General features: G+C 32.6%; 1 protein-coding gene across 1 annotated transcript in view; it reads left to right on the plus strand.

Moving 5' to 3' along the window:
* SMCO2 (single-pass membrane protein with coiled-coil domains 2) overlaps nt 1-16,510 on the plus strand; it is a 30,113-nt gene that overhangs the window by 4,435 nt on the left and 9,168 nt on the right. The window contains exons 3-4 of the mRNA XM_051961167.1: nt 13,531-13,587; nt 16,039-16,095. Coding sequence (XP_051817127.1) covers nt 13,531-13,587; nt 16,039-16,095 — 114 coding nt within the window. The remainder of the gene's footprint in view (nt 1-13,530; nt 13,588-16,038; nt 16,096-16,510) is intronic.

Raw genomic sequence — 16,510 nt, forward strand, 5'->3', positions numbered from 1 at the left:
ATTTTTTTTCAGACATTTCCAAATTGATTTACTGCTCCAAAAAAAAAAGATACTATGAATATTTTTATATTCATCTAATCTTCTTTTCTCTCTTTGATTTCTTTGAGGCTCAGTAATAGAAACTGCTATATCAAAGGATATGAATAGTGTGTTTTTTGCATAATAAGTAGCATGTACATAATTTTTTATGGTTCACAAACAATTTTATGTCTATTATTTGATTCTTAGAACAACTCTGGAAGCTAGAAGCTTTTTATTATATCTGTTTTATAGATATTATTTTATTATATCTGTAATCTATAGATATAGATGTAAAATGTATAGATATAGATTTTATAGATGAGGAAACTGAGGCTGAAAGTGATTAATAGATTTTTCTTCTGGAGATAGGATGAATTCAAGTCTTTCTGACTTCAAGTGTAATAATCTATCCCCTCACCAACTCCTTGCTTTTAAAAATAATTCCAAATAGGAATTTAGAGAAATTGGACCACTTCACATCTCTTTTCTCACCACACTATCAATAATGACTTTTACTATTTTATCTTTGCCAATTTTCAGGTTTTCCTTAGACACTCCATTTAAAATAGAAGTTAACCATGTCTTCATTCCTCTCCAAACTGCACTACCGACTCATTTCCACAGGACTTTCCTAACTGTGTACCCTACAAAGGGTACCTTCACCCATCCCTCACTTTTCAGCTCCCTTTTATAAAGTGTCTTCCCCTATTAGAATAAAAGTTCCTTGAAGGCAGAGAATGTGATTCTGTTTTCTTGAATTTATTTTTTTAGTACTTAATGCAGAGAAAGTGCTTAATAATTGCTCCTTGACTTGACCATCCTTCACTTGTAATTCTATAACTTAATTTTCATTTACATAATTATAGACATGGTTGATCTGAGCCTTCTCTTTAAAAGAGAGTGTCTAGAGCAAAAACGGCTAATCAGAGGTAGAAGTTTAAGGAGTGGCAGAGAACTTAGAATGTGAAAAATGGTCCAGGGACAGAGTAAGCTTTTCTTTCCATAGAAGAGATTATAAGAGTTTGAATCTAATAAGCATGGGACCTCTAGGTGGAGATGTTTAGCAGCGATTGGTTACGAGAACCTAAAACTCCATTAGAGCAGAAGTTAGGATTGGAGTTACAAACTTGCCAATTACATAGAACCAGGAAAGCCCCTTAGATTTCCAAGAGAGGAAGATCATGAGAGAATAGGACCCAGGATAGAATCTGTACCATTGCTTGTATTTAGAAGAAAAAGGACCTAGGTAAGAAAAGAGATGGAACAATCAAAGAGGTAGGAATAGAAAGTAAATAAGTTTGGGAAGCAAGATCACAAGCCCCTCATAAAAAGGTACAATAGAGTTTTTATCAGGGTTGATTTAGAGCACTTCTCATAGAGATTTTTCCCTTGCTAAACTAATTATTTTCAGTGCCTGAAGACTATGTTAAAGAGAACTGGCCACTGAATGTCACATAGGAATGGACTCTTAGGGTGGAATCTCCCCTTTCACTCTCCTCTGAGCACATCATTTTGGGATTCTGTGTTTCTCTTTGATTTCTAACAAGTATTCCTCTATCCCCCAGAGACAATAGTTGGCTATAAGCATTTGGAAGTATTATGTCTTCAATTCCTAGCTTGTGTCTTCTGCTTAAGTATCTTTCCTTTATTTCCTTCCTATTAATGAATAAAAATTGCAAGTAATTGTATAAATTTCCACTCTTGGTCTATCTTATGAGTCTAGGAATTCTTGGGGTACATGTGCAAAAATGTTTGTGGCAACTCTTTTCATAGTGGCAAAAAATTGGAAATTGAGTGGTTGTCCATCAATTGGAGAATGGCTGAATAAATTATGGTTTATCAATATTATGGAATATTATTGTTCTATAAGAAAGGATCAAGAGAATGATTTTAGAGAGGTCTGGAGAGATTTATATGATGAACTGATGCTAGGTGAAATGAGCAGAATTAGGAGATCACTGTACACAGCAACATCAATATAGTAGGGTGATCAATTCTGATGAATGTGACTTTTTCCAACAATGAGATGATTGATGCCAATTCCAATGATCTTGTGATGAAGAGAGCCAGAGAGAGGATTGTGGGAATTGAATGTGCATCACAACATAACATTCTCACTCTTTTTGATGTTGTCGGCTTGCATTTTGTTTTCTTACTCATTTCCTTTCCTTTTTGATTTGATTTCTTGTGCAGCAAGAGGATTGTATAAATATGCTTACACAAAATGGATTTAATGTATATTTTAATATGTATAGCATATATTGGATTGCTTGTCATCTAGGGGAGGGGATTGGGGGAAGAAGGAGAAAATTTGGAACACAAGGTTTTATAAGGGTCAATGTTGAAAAATTACCTATGTATATGTTTGAAAATAAAAAGCTTTAAAAATATTTTTAAAAAGGAATTCTTAGGTTTATCAGTCAGTGCTGGTGGCGCAAGGGGAGATATTCCCTGCAATTGTGCAGCTTCTTAAAGGAAAAGATAATGAATGACAGCATGAACCAGAAAAAGTTTATAGAGTTATACCTGGCTAATGCCTATATCTCATCGATTATTCAAGACAAGAAAGTCAATGTGAAAGATCTTCAGGAATTCCCACAAAATTACTTTAACTTTGGAGGAGATTATAATAATAGTGATGCAATATCCCTAATTAATACATATATAACATTTAACTTGTTTTAAACCTAGGGAAAATATAATAATCCTCAAAGTTCCATATGAATCCACCTTCTGGAGCTTTATGAAATTATTTTAAATGGAAAGTTAGGTGTATAACAAATAATCCAAGTGCTCAATTAGGACGATTTCTAACATGGAGGAAGAGATTTGATTTTCTGCCTTTATTTGTTAAATATATGTGTGTATATGCATCTACATGTATGTATTAACTCCCAATCTCTTTATGGTTGAAACAAAATTCAAGTTGCTCCAAATGTTTAGGTTGAGAAGCAAGGAAATTTCTATGTGTAAACAAACAATTTGAAAGGGAAATTGGGGGGCAATCTTTTTCTTGGAGCTGAGTCAACCAGAATCTTCTACATTAAGATGCCTTCTAGGACTGATGGCTCTTCTTAATATCTTCCTTATCTGCCATAGTCATAATCTTATCTTGCTTTCTTCTCTCATTCCTTGACCTTTCCTTTTCTCAGCTAGTTCCTGAAACGTCTATTTCTGAGTTAGTTCCTTCTTTTTATATAAGTTCCTCAAGACATGACCAAGCCTCAAAGCCTTTCATCAATTATTCAAATTTATTCAATCAAAAAAGTTTATTAAATAACAAAAGTAATTATTCCAAAGTTGAGATAATTAGTGGTGTACTTATCCTTATATAAAACTATAAGTCTAGTTTTAAGTTGGCATGTATTTCTTCTGAGATGGATGAAATAAATTGCTATCTAATATCCTGATAAGAGACAACCTAATGTAGTGGGTAGATTTAATTGAACTTGGAATCAGGCAGACCAGAATCCAAGTCCAGTGTCTTATTTATTCATTTGACTGTGTAATTCTAAGAAAATCTTTAACCTTTCAAAGTGTAGGTAATTTTCTAAGACTAACTTTCTTTTTTTTTTTTTTTTATTAAAGCTTTTTATTTACAAAACATATGCATGGGTAATTTTTCAACATTGACCCTTATAAAACCTTGTGTTTCAAATTTTCCCCTTCTTCCCTTACCTCCTCCCCTAGATGGCAGGTAATTCAATACATATTAAATATGTTAAAATATATGTTAAATCCAATAAATGTATACATATTTATACAATTATCTTGCTGCACAAGAAAAATCTAATCAAGAAGGAAAAAAAACTGAGAAAGAAAATTAAATGCAAGCAAACAACAACAGAAAGAGTGAAAATGCTATGTTGTAGTTCACACTCAGTTCCCACAGTTCTCTCTCTGGGTGTAGTTGGTTCTCTTCATCCTTAAGACTAACTTTCTCAGCAACATTATACAAGTAACAAGATTATGTGATAATCAACTATGACAGACTTAGCTCTTCTCAGCAATATAGTGATCCAGGGCAATTCCAATAGACTTAGGATAGAAAATGCCATCTGCAAATAGAGATCTAAAATGAATATAGATCAAAGCACAGTTTGCCTTGTTTGTTTGTTTGCTTGCTTGTTTTCCTGCTTTTTCTTTCTTATGGTTTTTCCCTCATGGTGTGACTTTTCTTGAACAATATGACAAATATGGAAATATGTTTAGAAGGATTGTACATGTTTAACCTGTTTTAGATTGCTTGCTGTTATGAGGAAAGGCAAGAGGAGAGAGGGGGAAAAGTTGTAAAACAAAATCTTACAGAAATGAATATTGAAAATTTTCTTTACATGTATTTGGAAAAATAGAATACTATTAAGGGAGGAAAAAAAAGAATCTGGGCTACATATCCACAGCAAGAACCCCTCGTGGAAAGGATATTCCCCATTTTCTCTAACTCTGCCACACCAGGCCACAGTTTGAGATAGTAGTAACAGGAGACCAGGCCACAGTTTGAGATAGTAGTAACAGGAGATTTTAATTATCCAGATATCTGATGAACTCTCTTCCAAAAATAGAATAGCTAATAATTTCTTGACTTATTGATAATTTTATTCTTCCAAAAATGGGAAAAACCAACAAGGAAAAATTCTATCTTGGATCTAATTCTCACAATAAGAAGGAAGAATGGTTTGATGCAAATAGAAATGCTATGGGATCCTTGAAAAGAAGGCTTTCAAGAGTTCATAAATTCATAAGTCCATCATTGCTTCCAAGAATTCATGAAGGAAGAAGGGGAAAAGTTGGAGATAGTCTTTTTATATCCTAGATTTTGGGAAAACAAATTTCAAAGTCTTCAAAGAAATAATAGGTAGGATTCCATGGGCTAAAATTCTAGATGGGAAGTTATCCAAAAAGGTTTAGAAAACTATCAAAAAATAAAATTTGAAGACAAAACAATTGTGAGGAAGAGAAAAAAAATGAGAGCTGTCTGAGGACTAATGTAGATAAACAGGGGATCTCACTAATTTAAATTTTTAAAAGAAATATACAGAAAGTGGAAGCACAATCAGATAACACAATGAGTGTGACATGGTCCTTTAAAAATATCAAGGATTCATCTACTGAGCATATACTCCTACAGAATCAGAGACAAAAATAAAGAATGCAATGCATAATAAAATATTAATAGCTGCACTCTTTAAAATGGTTCAAAAGATAGGGATGCAAAGAACTAGAAACAAAGTAGGTTTGATATACTGATTAAGAAATAGCTAAAAAAAAATCAATGGCATATAATTAAATATTGTACAGTGAGAAACAATATAAGAAATTCAGAGAAATGTGGCAAAGTGTATAAGAACTACTGCTGAGTTAAATGATAAAAAAAAAAAAGAAGAAGAAGAAGAAGAATATACACAATGATGGCATCAATATAAATGAAAAGCTTACCACAAGGAAGTTAAAACACCAAATTACAGAAAAGCCAGAAAATGTTTTAGAGAAGAGAGAACAAAATGAATTTTTTCCCTTATGGCAGAAAGTTGGAGAAGGAAAAAGGACTGCTAGGACAGAATATTTTATTCATTGTCAGACAAGGTTTATGTATTAAAAGAAAGAATTCAACGTAGTTGTGATGGGATTCTAGTGGCAATCAGAGAGTTGTGGGAATCCCCTTTTGGTCGATGCCAGGTCCTTTGTGAAAGAATTCACGAGCCCGAAGAGTTTTAAGTGGCAAAAATGGAAGTTTATTGTTGGATGTGAAGTCAGCTCTGCTAAGAGACTGACTTCCTAGTGGCAAAGAGCTATTAGGGAAATGGAGGCTGGCACTGAGAAAAGAATGTCTTCACAACAGGCAGGGTCCTGGCAGCTATGCCAAAGAAGCAAAGCATACTACTATGGACATTCTGCAAAGAAATTAGTTTAAAGTTGCCTTTTAATAAGGAATCTTGAGGCTCAGGTTTCAGGTTTAAAAAAAAGCCAAAGTCCCTAGGTCTAGATTTCCAATTGAGTGGATATCACTTTGAAGGCTTCTGGAATTTGGAATTTCCTGAAAAGGGTCTGCATCCCCAAAAGATCAATGGGGTGATTTGCCTTAGAAAAGGCCAGCCAGATGTATGGATCCCAATCTCTCTTCTTTTGCAGATCAAAAGAGACACAATTTCAGAGTGATTAATTTTACAGATTAAAGGGACCAGAGTTTCACACCCCAGGCAGTTGGGATGGTGATAAATGAAATGTGAATATAAACAGCAGCAGTACAATGAATTGGGGGGAAAAAAATGGAAACAAAATGGGTGCCCATCAATTGGGGAATGGCTAAAAAAAAAACCAAACTATAGCAATTAAATGTAATGGGACTAATATTGTCTGAAGTTATGTAACATGTCTGAAATAACAAATATTAGAAATTCAGAAATGTTGTTTTGAAACTGAAATATCTTTGTATTTTTGTAATCATAATTTTTTTCTTATTTCTGGAATAATGACAATGTTGTAAATGAACAGATGATTAAAAGCAACTTGAATTCTAAGTAACTAGAAAATTACTGAAGGTTCTGGAGAAAATGTGGGAGAAATGGAGGACTACTAAGTCAGAATGCTCAATACTTGTTTTTTACATAGTCTGTATATCTGTTGTTATTGTTTAATTGGTTTTCTTTGTGATTAAGAGAAAATGCAATTTGAAGGATGCGGCTGCTAACAACTATAATGAGAAGGAAAAACTTCATCAATAAAACACAAAAAATTTCCAGGATTGTTGAAGTTCAGAATTAGTTAAGATGGCAAGAAAAGTTAAGGACCAAAGAAATTTTTTTAAAGTTATATTAAGGGAATGACTAAAATTCCTTTTGATCTTTTAGATCAAAGAAGGAAATATACTGGCAGTGGAGCTATGTGACTGGATCAAGTCACTTCATCAATCTCAGTCTCAAATTTCCTCATCTGTAAAATGAGATAATAATAGTATCTGCCTCACAGAATTATTGTGAGAAATCAAATCAAATAACATACATAAAGTGCTTTGCAAACCTTAAAGAACTATATAAATTATTTTTAAAGAGTCAGCAAGGAACCTGATTTCAAATCCTGCCTCCAATATTGAGGAAATCACTTAACCTTCCTGGGGCTCTAGTGTCTTCATTGTAAAATGAGGAAGTGGGACTTTATCACCTTTGAAACTCTGTATCTCAATGTGAAAGAAAATATAGAAATAGTGCCAAGCAAAATTATCTCTTCACTAAAAACACTAGAATAAAAATGGCTAATAAGAAGTTGCTTATCCAAGAAAAGATGGTATAGTAGTTTTTATCATTAAAATTTTATTTTTGTAGTCAATAAAAATCAATTTTCGTACCTACCCAATTTTCTATTCTGCCAATGGAAAAAAAGGAAAAGGAAAAAACAAAACCTTTGTGGAAAATATACATAGTCAAGCAAAACAAATTACAGCCTTGGTGATACTTAAAAATATGTTTTTGGATTATTTGCCATCTAGAGGAGAAGATGAGGGAAAGAAGGAGAGGAAATTGGAACAAAAGGTTTTGCAAAGGGTCAATGTTGAAAAATTATTCAAAATATATCCATATGTTTTGAAAATAAAAAGCTTTAATAAAAAAGAATTGATCTATTTGATCACTAAGTCATGTCAGCAAAATTTTAAAGATCCCAGGAAATGATAGAGACATCACAAGATTGGAAAAGGGACAAATATCCCAACTTTTCTTTAAAAATTAAAAAAAAGTCAATAATGTCTTCAAACTACATAGGCCAGTGAACTTGGTGTTGATTCCTGGGAAAATTTCAGAGCAGATCACTAAAGAAATGATAAGTGAATACTTACAAACATATGCAAAGGGAAGCAGTTACTAATTTAAAATTTTTTGGTTTCATCAAAGACAGGTCAATCAGACTAATCCTCCTTTTTTCATTTTTCCAAATTATTACTAAGCTAATAGATGAGGACAATGTTGTAGATATAATTTATCTGGATTTTAAAGCATTTTGGCAAATATTGAGTATTTCATGTATTAGATAATAAGATTATATGAATTTGGAACTGATTAAATGGACCAACTCCAAGAGAAGTAAAAAATAATTAAATGTCAACTTGACACATCTCTAGTAGAATGCTCTGAGGATCTGACTCTGGGCTATTAATATTTTTATCATTGACTTGAAATACTAATGAAATGGCACATATGGCACAAAACTTGAAACATTAGCTAATACACTCTATATGTATCAGAATCCAAAAAGACCTTGACAGAATTAAATATTGGACTGAATCTAATAAATCTAATAAAATGTAATAGGGATAAATATAGAGACTTACATTAAAAAAAAACTTCATAAATATGATATAGTAACTTGACAAGGAATGGTAGTGTATTGTAAACTCAAAATGAATCAGCAATGTGATGTGACAGCTAAAAGAAAACCTAATGCAATCTAAGAGAAGCATAATTTCCAGGGATAATAGATTCCCTGGCCTACCTTCTGCAACTCTCATTTGTACTAATTTATAAGTGGAATTTCCTAAGGAAACACATTTTCCTATAATTTCACATCCTAAAACTATAACTTGCAACCCCTTACAACCCCTTATCTTTAATAAAGCTTAGAATATGGTCAGTAGAATACAATTAACTCAAAGACAAGACATTTTTACTAAAATGGCATAGTAAGTACAGTAGCTACAATTCATTTCCTTCGATGCTACAATACATTTCCTTCCATAACCATGGGGCCTACCTTTTCATAGTGGCAAGAAATTGGAAACTGAGTCAACGACCATCTGTTGAAGAATGGTTGAATAAGTTATGGTATATGAATGTTATAGAATATTATTGTTCTATAAGAAATGATCAAGAGAATGATTTTAGAGAAACCTGGAGAGACTTACATGAACTGATTCTAAGTGAAATGAGCAGAACCAGGAGATCATTGTATACAGCAACACCAATATTATAGGATGATCAATTCTGATGAATATGACTCTTTCAAACAATGGGATTACTGATGCCAGTTCTAATGATTTTGTGATGAAGAAAGCCATTTATACCCAGAAAGAAGATTGTGGGAATTGAATGTGGATCACAATATAACATTCTCACTCTTTTTTGTTTGTTTGTTTGCTTGCATTTTGTTTTCTTACTCATTTACTTTCTTTTTTTGATCTGATTTTTCTTGTGCAGCAAGAGAATTGTATAAAGATGTTTATGCATTACCCTTTGATCCAGCAGTGTTTCTATTGGGCTTATACCCCAAAGAGATATTAAAGAAGGGAAAGGGACTGGTATGTGCCAAAATGTTTGTGGCAGCCCTGTTTGTAGTGGCCAGAAACTGGAAAATGAATGGATGCCCATCAATTGGAGAATGGCTGGGTAAATTGTGGTAATAAATGTTATGGAATATTATTATTCTGTAAGAAATGACCAGCAGGATGAATACAGAGAGGATTGGCAAGACTTACATGAACTGATGCTAAGTGAAATGAGCAGAACCAGGAGATCATTATATACCTCAACAACGATACTGTATGAGGATATATTCTGATGGAAGTAGATCTCTTCGACAAAGAGATCTAACTCAGTTTCAATTGATCAAGGATGGACAGAAGCAGCTACACCTAAAGAAAGAACATTGGGAAATGAATATAAACTGCTTGAATTTTTGTTTTTCTTCCCAGGTTATTTATACCTTCTGAATCCAATTCTCCCTGTGCAACAAGAGAACTGTTTGGTTCTGCACACATATATTGTATCTAGGATATACTGTAACTTATTTAACATGTATAGGACTGCTTGCCATCTGGGGGAGGGGGTGGAGGGAGGGAAGGGAAAAATCGGAACAGAAGTGAATGCAAGGGATAATGTTGTAAAAAATTACCCTGGCATGAGTTCTGTCAATAAAAACCTATTTTAAAAAATAAAAAAAGATTTTAAAAGATGTTTATGCATATTGGATTTAACATATAGTTTAACATGTATAACATATATTGACTTGCTTGCCATCTAGGGGAGGGGGGGAGAAGGAGAAAATTTGAAACACAAGTTTATGCAAAGGTCAAATTATCCATATATTTGTTTTGAAAATTATCCGCGCATAGATTTTGAAAATAAAAGCTTTAAAAATTTAAAAAGCAAAACAGAATAACATGAGGCATAGTTTTCCACAAATACTATTGTGCTAAAAGGAATGATGAGCAGAATGATTTCAGAAAAACTTGAGAAGATTTATATGAATTGAATGCAAAATGAAGTGAGCAGAATCTGGAGAATATTGTATGCAAGAACAACATTGTTGTATGATCATTGACTATTAATGACTTAGCTATTCTGAACAAAATAATGATCTAAGCCAATTCTGAAGAATTTATAATGAAAAATTCTTTTCCTCTCAGAGAGAATTGATGAAGCCTGGGTGCAAAATTTTCTTTATTTTTCTTGTTTTTGTTTGTTTGTTTGTTTGTTTGTTTTGGTGAAAGGGTAGAGGGTGAGAAGGGAAACTTTTCTTTTGTGACATATATAATATGGAAATGTTTTTCATGACTTCACATGTATAGTCTATATCACACTGCTTATCTTCTCAAGATGGGGGGGGGGACAGAAGAGAATTTGGAACTCAATTTTTAAAAAGAACTTAAAATTTTTTTGCTTGTAATTAAGAAAAATTAAATTAATGTTTAAAAAAATTGTAAAGGTGTGTGTGACAAACCAATTAGTCAAAAGGTCTGGGCTTTCCTAGAGATAGACTTGAGTTGTATATTAAATAGCACAAAGTCACTACTCAAGGAATTTGCTGGCTAATAAAGGAGACAATGTGGACAAGCATACATACATAGAATCATTAAGTTAGAAATGTCTTCATAGTAATTTTCTCCACTTTTCTTATTTTATAAATTAGGAAACTGAAACTCAGAAAGAATATGTCCAAAGTTACAAAGCTAGTTGTTCTAGAGTTTGAACCCCAAAACTCTTGACTTTTAAACTTTCTCTTTATTCTGAATCATATTATTATTTCTATGCCATGATGCATAAATTCAGACTACGATTTTAATTTGGAAAAGACCTTAGAAATGATCAAGTTCATTCTCCCTATTTTTTAGATAAGGAAATATAGCCATGGGCAAGTTAAATTGTTTGTCTACTGACAAATAGTAAGCCACTTATGTAGTATTTCAATTTAGGCTTTCTTAACACTGCCAGCACCCTGTTCTTTAAACTATGTTGTGTCTCATAATGTTAAAATTTTATTTAATTTTTTATTATTTTTTTTTAAGTTTTTAGTTTTCACCCATGATTTCATCTCTTGTTGAAAGTCTTAATAAAGTATACTGACAAGTGATTTTTAATCTATAATTTTAGCTAATTTGTTGGAGTACTGCTTCTCCCCAGATCCTTTCAATAAGTTTATGTGGTCAAAACTACTTTTGTCATAATACTAAGACATTATCTGCCTGTTAAAATATTTATCTTTTTTCCAACTACATATTTGTGTGGAATCAGATTTTCTTCATATACATCAACTAAAACATCACAATAATTGAATGAAGAAGATATGAGAATCCAGTTCTGTTCTATTAAGATAGGCATTAAAAAGATTTTCAAAAATAGGTAAATTATGTAAAATATGCTACTCTTACAATTTTTTGGAGAATATGGTGACTTTTCATAAAAATGTTATTTATATTGTGATGTTATGTGATATTTTATTTTCAAATGGGATTAATACTTTAAAATGTTATGTCTTTTTTTTGGGATTCTGCTCTTATTTTATTTTTTTAATAATAGCTTTTTCAAAATTCATGCAAGGATAATTTTCAGCATTCACCCTTGCAAAACCTTGTGTTCCAAATTTTTTTCCCTCCGTTCCCTCCACCCTCTTCCCTCCGTTCCCTCCACCCTCTTCCCTCCGTTCCCTCTATCCTCTTCCCTAGACAGCAAGTAATCCAATATAGGTTAAATATGTGCAGTTCTTCTAAACATATTTCCACATTTATCATGTTACACAGAAAGATCAGATCAAAAGGGGGGGAAATGATAGGAAAAAAGCAAACAACAATAAAAAAGGTGAAAATACTATGTTGTGATCCATATTCAGTCCCCATGGTCCTTTTTCTAGATGCAGATGGATCTCTCCATCACAAGTCTATTGGAACTGGTCTGAATCACCTCATCGTTGAAAAGAGCCAAAACCATCACAACTGAAAATAGGACAATAATATTCTATTATATTCCTATACCATAACTTATTCAGCCATTCCCCATTAATCTTAATTTCTAACAGTAAATATTGATATGACTCAGAGAAAGATAAGCAATTTGGAGTCCTAAAAATTTTTTTAAAGAATATAAATAAATCTTGAGACCAAAAGGTTTTAGATTCACTGGACTGAAGCATTGATAGATTTAGAGATTTGCCCATAATGATAGAGTATGTCTGTGTCTGTATATATGTGTATGTAGGACTGTTTTGAAGTTAGGAAGATCTGAGTTCAACTTCTACTTCTGACATAATAGCATAATCCTTCTAATTACTATTGTGTTTATGCATTGTTATTTAATAATGCATATTTAATAACACATTAGTAATTAGGAGGTTATGCCTTAAAAGAATGCAAGATATAATCTATTAGGAATGACAAAGAGACAAAATGAGAACAGAATAAGGAAAAGAGAAATAAGTAAGATGAAAAAAAAATGAAAGGGCTCTATTAATCAAGTGTTAGCAAGAAAGATCACCTTGAGAAATGAATTAGAGAAACCTTAAGCATGAAAATATAATTATGAAGTCATTTGTTTGGGCCTAGAAAAAATCTGCCTCTACCTCTGTGCATACTCACCTATAATGAAATTGAAATAAAAACTAATGGCATTTGTGAAGAGCCTTTCTTCCTATCCCTGACTTGTTCTTATTATAATCAGATTTATAGATAAAGATAATATATTTTTACTATGTAGGTGAATCAGGAAGCCAAATGACATGTGACTGTCCTATGATGAGTTGTACCTCACAGAAATTGTGCTGGAGAAGAATGAACTTGGTGAAATAAAAGGGCAGGGAATGTATTTTCCATGTAGAGCCTAGCACAAGGTAATGCATATAACAGATCTACAGAAAAATTGATCTTCATTTCAATGATTCAAGCAACAAGCATTTTATTAAGTATCTTCTAAGGATTGAAGATTTAAAAAATCTTTTTTGAAAAAAAAACCCTTGTCTCCAGTGGGAGAAATGTTGTATCCCCTAAATATATACCAAGGAAATACATTCAATATAAAATTTGGTGTGGATCAACACTTAGAGCTTTTGGGAGAAAGAGGTTATTGACAAAACAAAGTTGTAAGGGTATTGCACTTAATAGCAATAATCTGCCCTAAACACTAGAAAAATTCTTTCTGGTCAAGTGACCTTAAGGACAATCTCTTTTCTCCTAAGAATGATCTATTTTTTTTACAGTTGATTTATTGCAAACCCACAAATACCTCTACAACTCAGCCTCATACTTTCTTTACATAGGAGAAGATCATGATGATAAAAAGACAGTTAGAAGAAATGAACAGCAAGTTTATTCAGGTAATAAAAAATGGTGATGCTACAAAGAAAACTTGGATCCTTTTAGAAAATCTCTGAAGCAAAATGCTATGAGTCAAGCATTCTCTCAACCCATTTAATCCATGTTGGAGTATCTTCTCTGGTATGACGGATTTAGCTATATTTTGGAGGTTTCTAATTCTGAGGCATGCTTGTTTCCCACCCAGGTTATTTGAAAGCATTTAGCAGGACACTCCACTAGTGAAAATACAGCTTTAAGCTCCCCTTTGAAATACGCCGGTTTACAAAATTTAAATACTCAAATTTACAAAACTTAAAGAAGGAATAAGTTTATTTACAAGCCTGAGAATACATAAACCTATGTTTCAGGAAATAATAAAATAATGATTTAGTAAGCAGTCCTTCCTTTGGCACCCAGGGTAGTCTCAATTCTCATAGCACACTAAGTAACGCTAGTAGGGGACATGTGCCTCTTTCAACCTATCATGCTTGTTCCTGTCATGCTTGCTCTGACTGAAGTGAGGAGATCTATCTCAATAAATTTCTACTGATAGAACTTCTGCTGTCCCTTCTCATTGCTTCTCAGACCAGGTACTTCAGAGGCACAAAGGGAAATGCTATCAGAATCTCTTATTTGGACTTGAGATTAGATTTCCTCCTTCCCATCTGTCTTAATAGTTCTTCCCAGGTAAACTTCTGGGAAGTGGAAATTCTGTAGTCCCTGTTGTATTTACATTGAGAAACTATATGCAGTCGTCTCCCTCCCCCACTCCCCCCCCACACATACACACACAAGCAAAGCCATAACTCACATCTGAAGTTCAAGGTACTCTGCGGATTTGTACATTCACAGCTATAATTCACAAGACCCTGCTGCTGCCTTTGATAGTAATTTAAAACAACTCAAAGCAAAGGCATTTATTAAAAAGAAAGATAAAGATTAAATCATAAAAATAGTAACTATGAAACATTCCCCCTATAAACCCAGGGAGCATTTTCCCCTAAGAGACTCACAGAAGACACTAAAAAAGAAGTCCTGACATGACTGATTCTTTTAGAGAAGGGGTTCTTAACCTGAGGCTTATGAACTCATTAGTTTGATATATAGATGATTTTATAATTCTATGCACTTTATTTCACATGTTGAAAAATACTATTTAAAGAATGGGTTCATAAGTTTCACTAAACTGTTTCATAACACACAAAAAAGTTAAGAACCTCTACCCTAGATAGTGTCTTATCATTTTTTTTTTTTTTTGTCAAGACAATCAGAATTAGGTGATTTGCCCAGGGTCACACAGTGACCTTGTGTCTGAGGCCTGATTTTGAACTCAGATTCCTCCTGATTCCAAGTTGGTGGTCTATCCACTCCACCATCTAGCTGCTCCCAGTGTCTTTATTTTTTTTAAAGGACCAACAAGTGTGATTGAATTTTAATCAGTCAGTGGCTAGTTAGCTTGTCCTAATTCCAACAAGTTCATCAGAGGACCTCACACCTCTTGAAAGAAGTAAAAATATAAACTTTCTACATTTCATTAAAGTATTAATACCTGGTTGTCTCTTTTACCTGTCCCTTATATTTCAAATTTTTCATTAACTAAAGGGAGAAGAAAACCAGTTGTTCAATAGTCTTTTCATTAATTCTAACCCCCTTCTCACAATCACATGTATAAAACAGTTTTTATATGAGAATTCCACATTCTGTATCATTTTGACTTCTCAAATCAATTTTTTGACACTGGCATTAATGCTCTTAAAAGTACTAGGCTTACATTATTTATTATATTATTATATAATATACATATACAATATTATATATTATATTATTATTACATACAAAAGACTCCAACATACAAAAGACTCCAAGCAAAGCAAATGGGATACAGTAAAGACTGTATGAATTACTGGAATGATTACTGCAATCATGGAAGGTAAAGGAAGTTAGGTTTCCATGTATAAGACTATTCTGTTAAGTCATAGAAATATTCATTCAAACTAATTATGGGAATGATTTGTCTAAATAATAGATAATTTTAAAAAATTTATCACTTTCAAGAACATAAATAACTATGAAACTATTACCTATTGTAGGCTATTAGAGAAGATCAGTTTTAATGAATAGAGAAGCATAGTTTTAATAGGCACTTCAATTTTTTTCTTATTATATAAACAGAGCTTCTGAAGTCCATGAAAGATAATATGTTCTTCAAAGTATTTTAAATATTTCTCTTTAACATAATAGTAGTTGCACTATTAATTTGAACTATTGAGAAAGAAAGTTAATTATTTTTTAATAAAAATACATTTCAGCCAGGCTCTTGCCCAAAGTAGTAAAGTCAGAACAAGTAAGAAATTATTATATAATCTGTAAAATAATACTCTCTTTCATCTTTCGCAGGATTGTAATTGTGTGTTATGTTTATGTGTGTGTGCATACTCACGTGTGTGTGTGTGTGTTTTTTTTTTTTTTAGGTGGATGCTTGTAATGAAGCTCAGGAGTTAAAGAGGAAATTAATTGTCAGAATAGAGGTAAGATTTTACATACAAAATTGATAGACATGGAAGGGACTAGTCTAAGCCCCTCATTCTACAAAAAAAGAAAACTGAGGCCAGGGCAAGTTAAAGTTGCCAATAATCATCCCAATAATAAGTGAAAGAGGTAATACTTGAACCCAAGCTCTTAAACTTCAGAACCATGTTTTTTTCCTATTCATTAAAACAGAATAAAACAGCAAAAGTTAGTTCTCCCCAATGGAGACAAAATGGCTTTGTTATCATGTTTGTTTTTGTGGTTATTTTTTGGTTTGGGGTGTTTGTTTTTTTCTTTTACAAAAAATTGAACCAGGAATAATTATTTTCTCCTTCCTACTTAGGTGGTTTAGTAAATAGAACTTTATATGAGGGTTGTTTTAATTCTTCTTAAGTACAATGAAAATCCTGACTT

Source organism: Antechinus flavipes, chromosome 5, assembly GCF_016432865.1.
Source record: "Antechinus flavipes isolate AdamAnt ecotype Samford, QLD, Australia chromosome 5, AdamAnt_v2, whole genome shotgun sequence".
Lineage (NCBI taxonomy): Eukaryota > Metazoa > Chordata > Mammalia > Dasyuromorphia > Dasyuridae > Antechinus > Antechinus flavipes.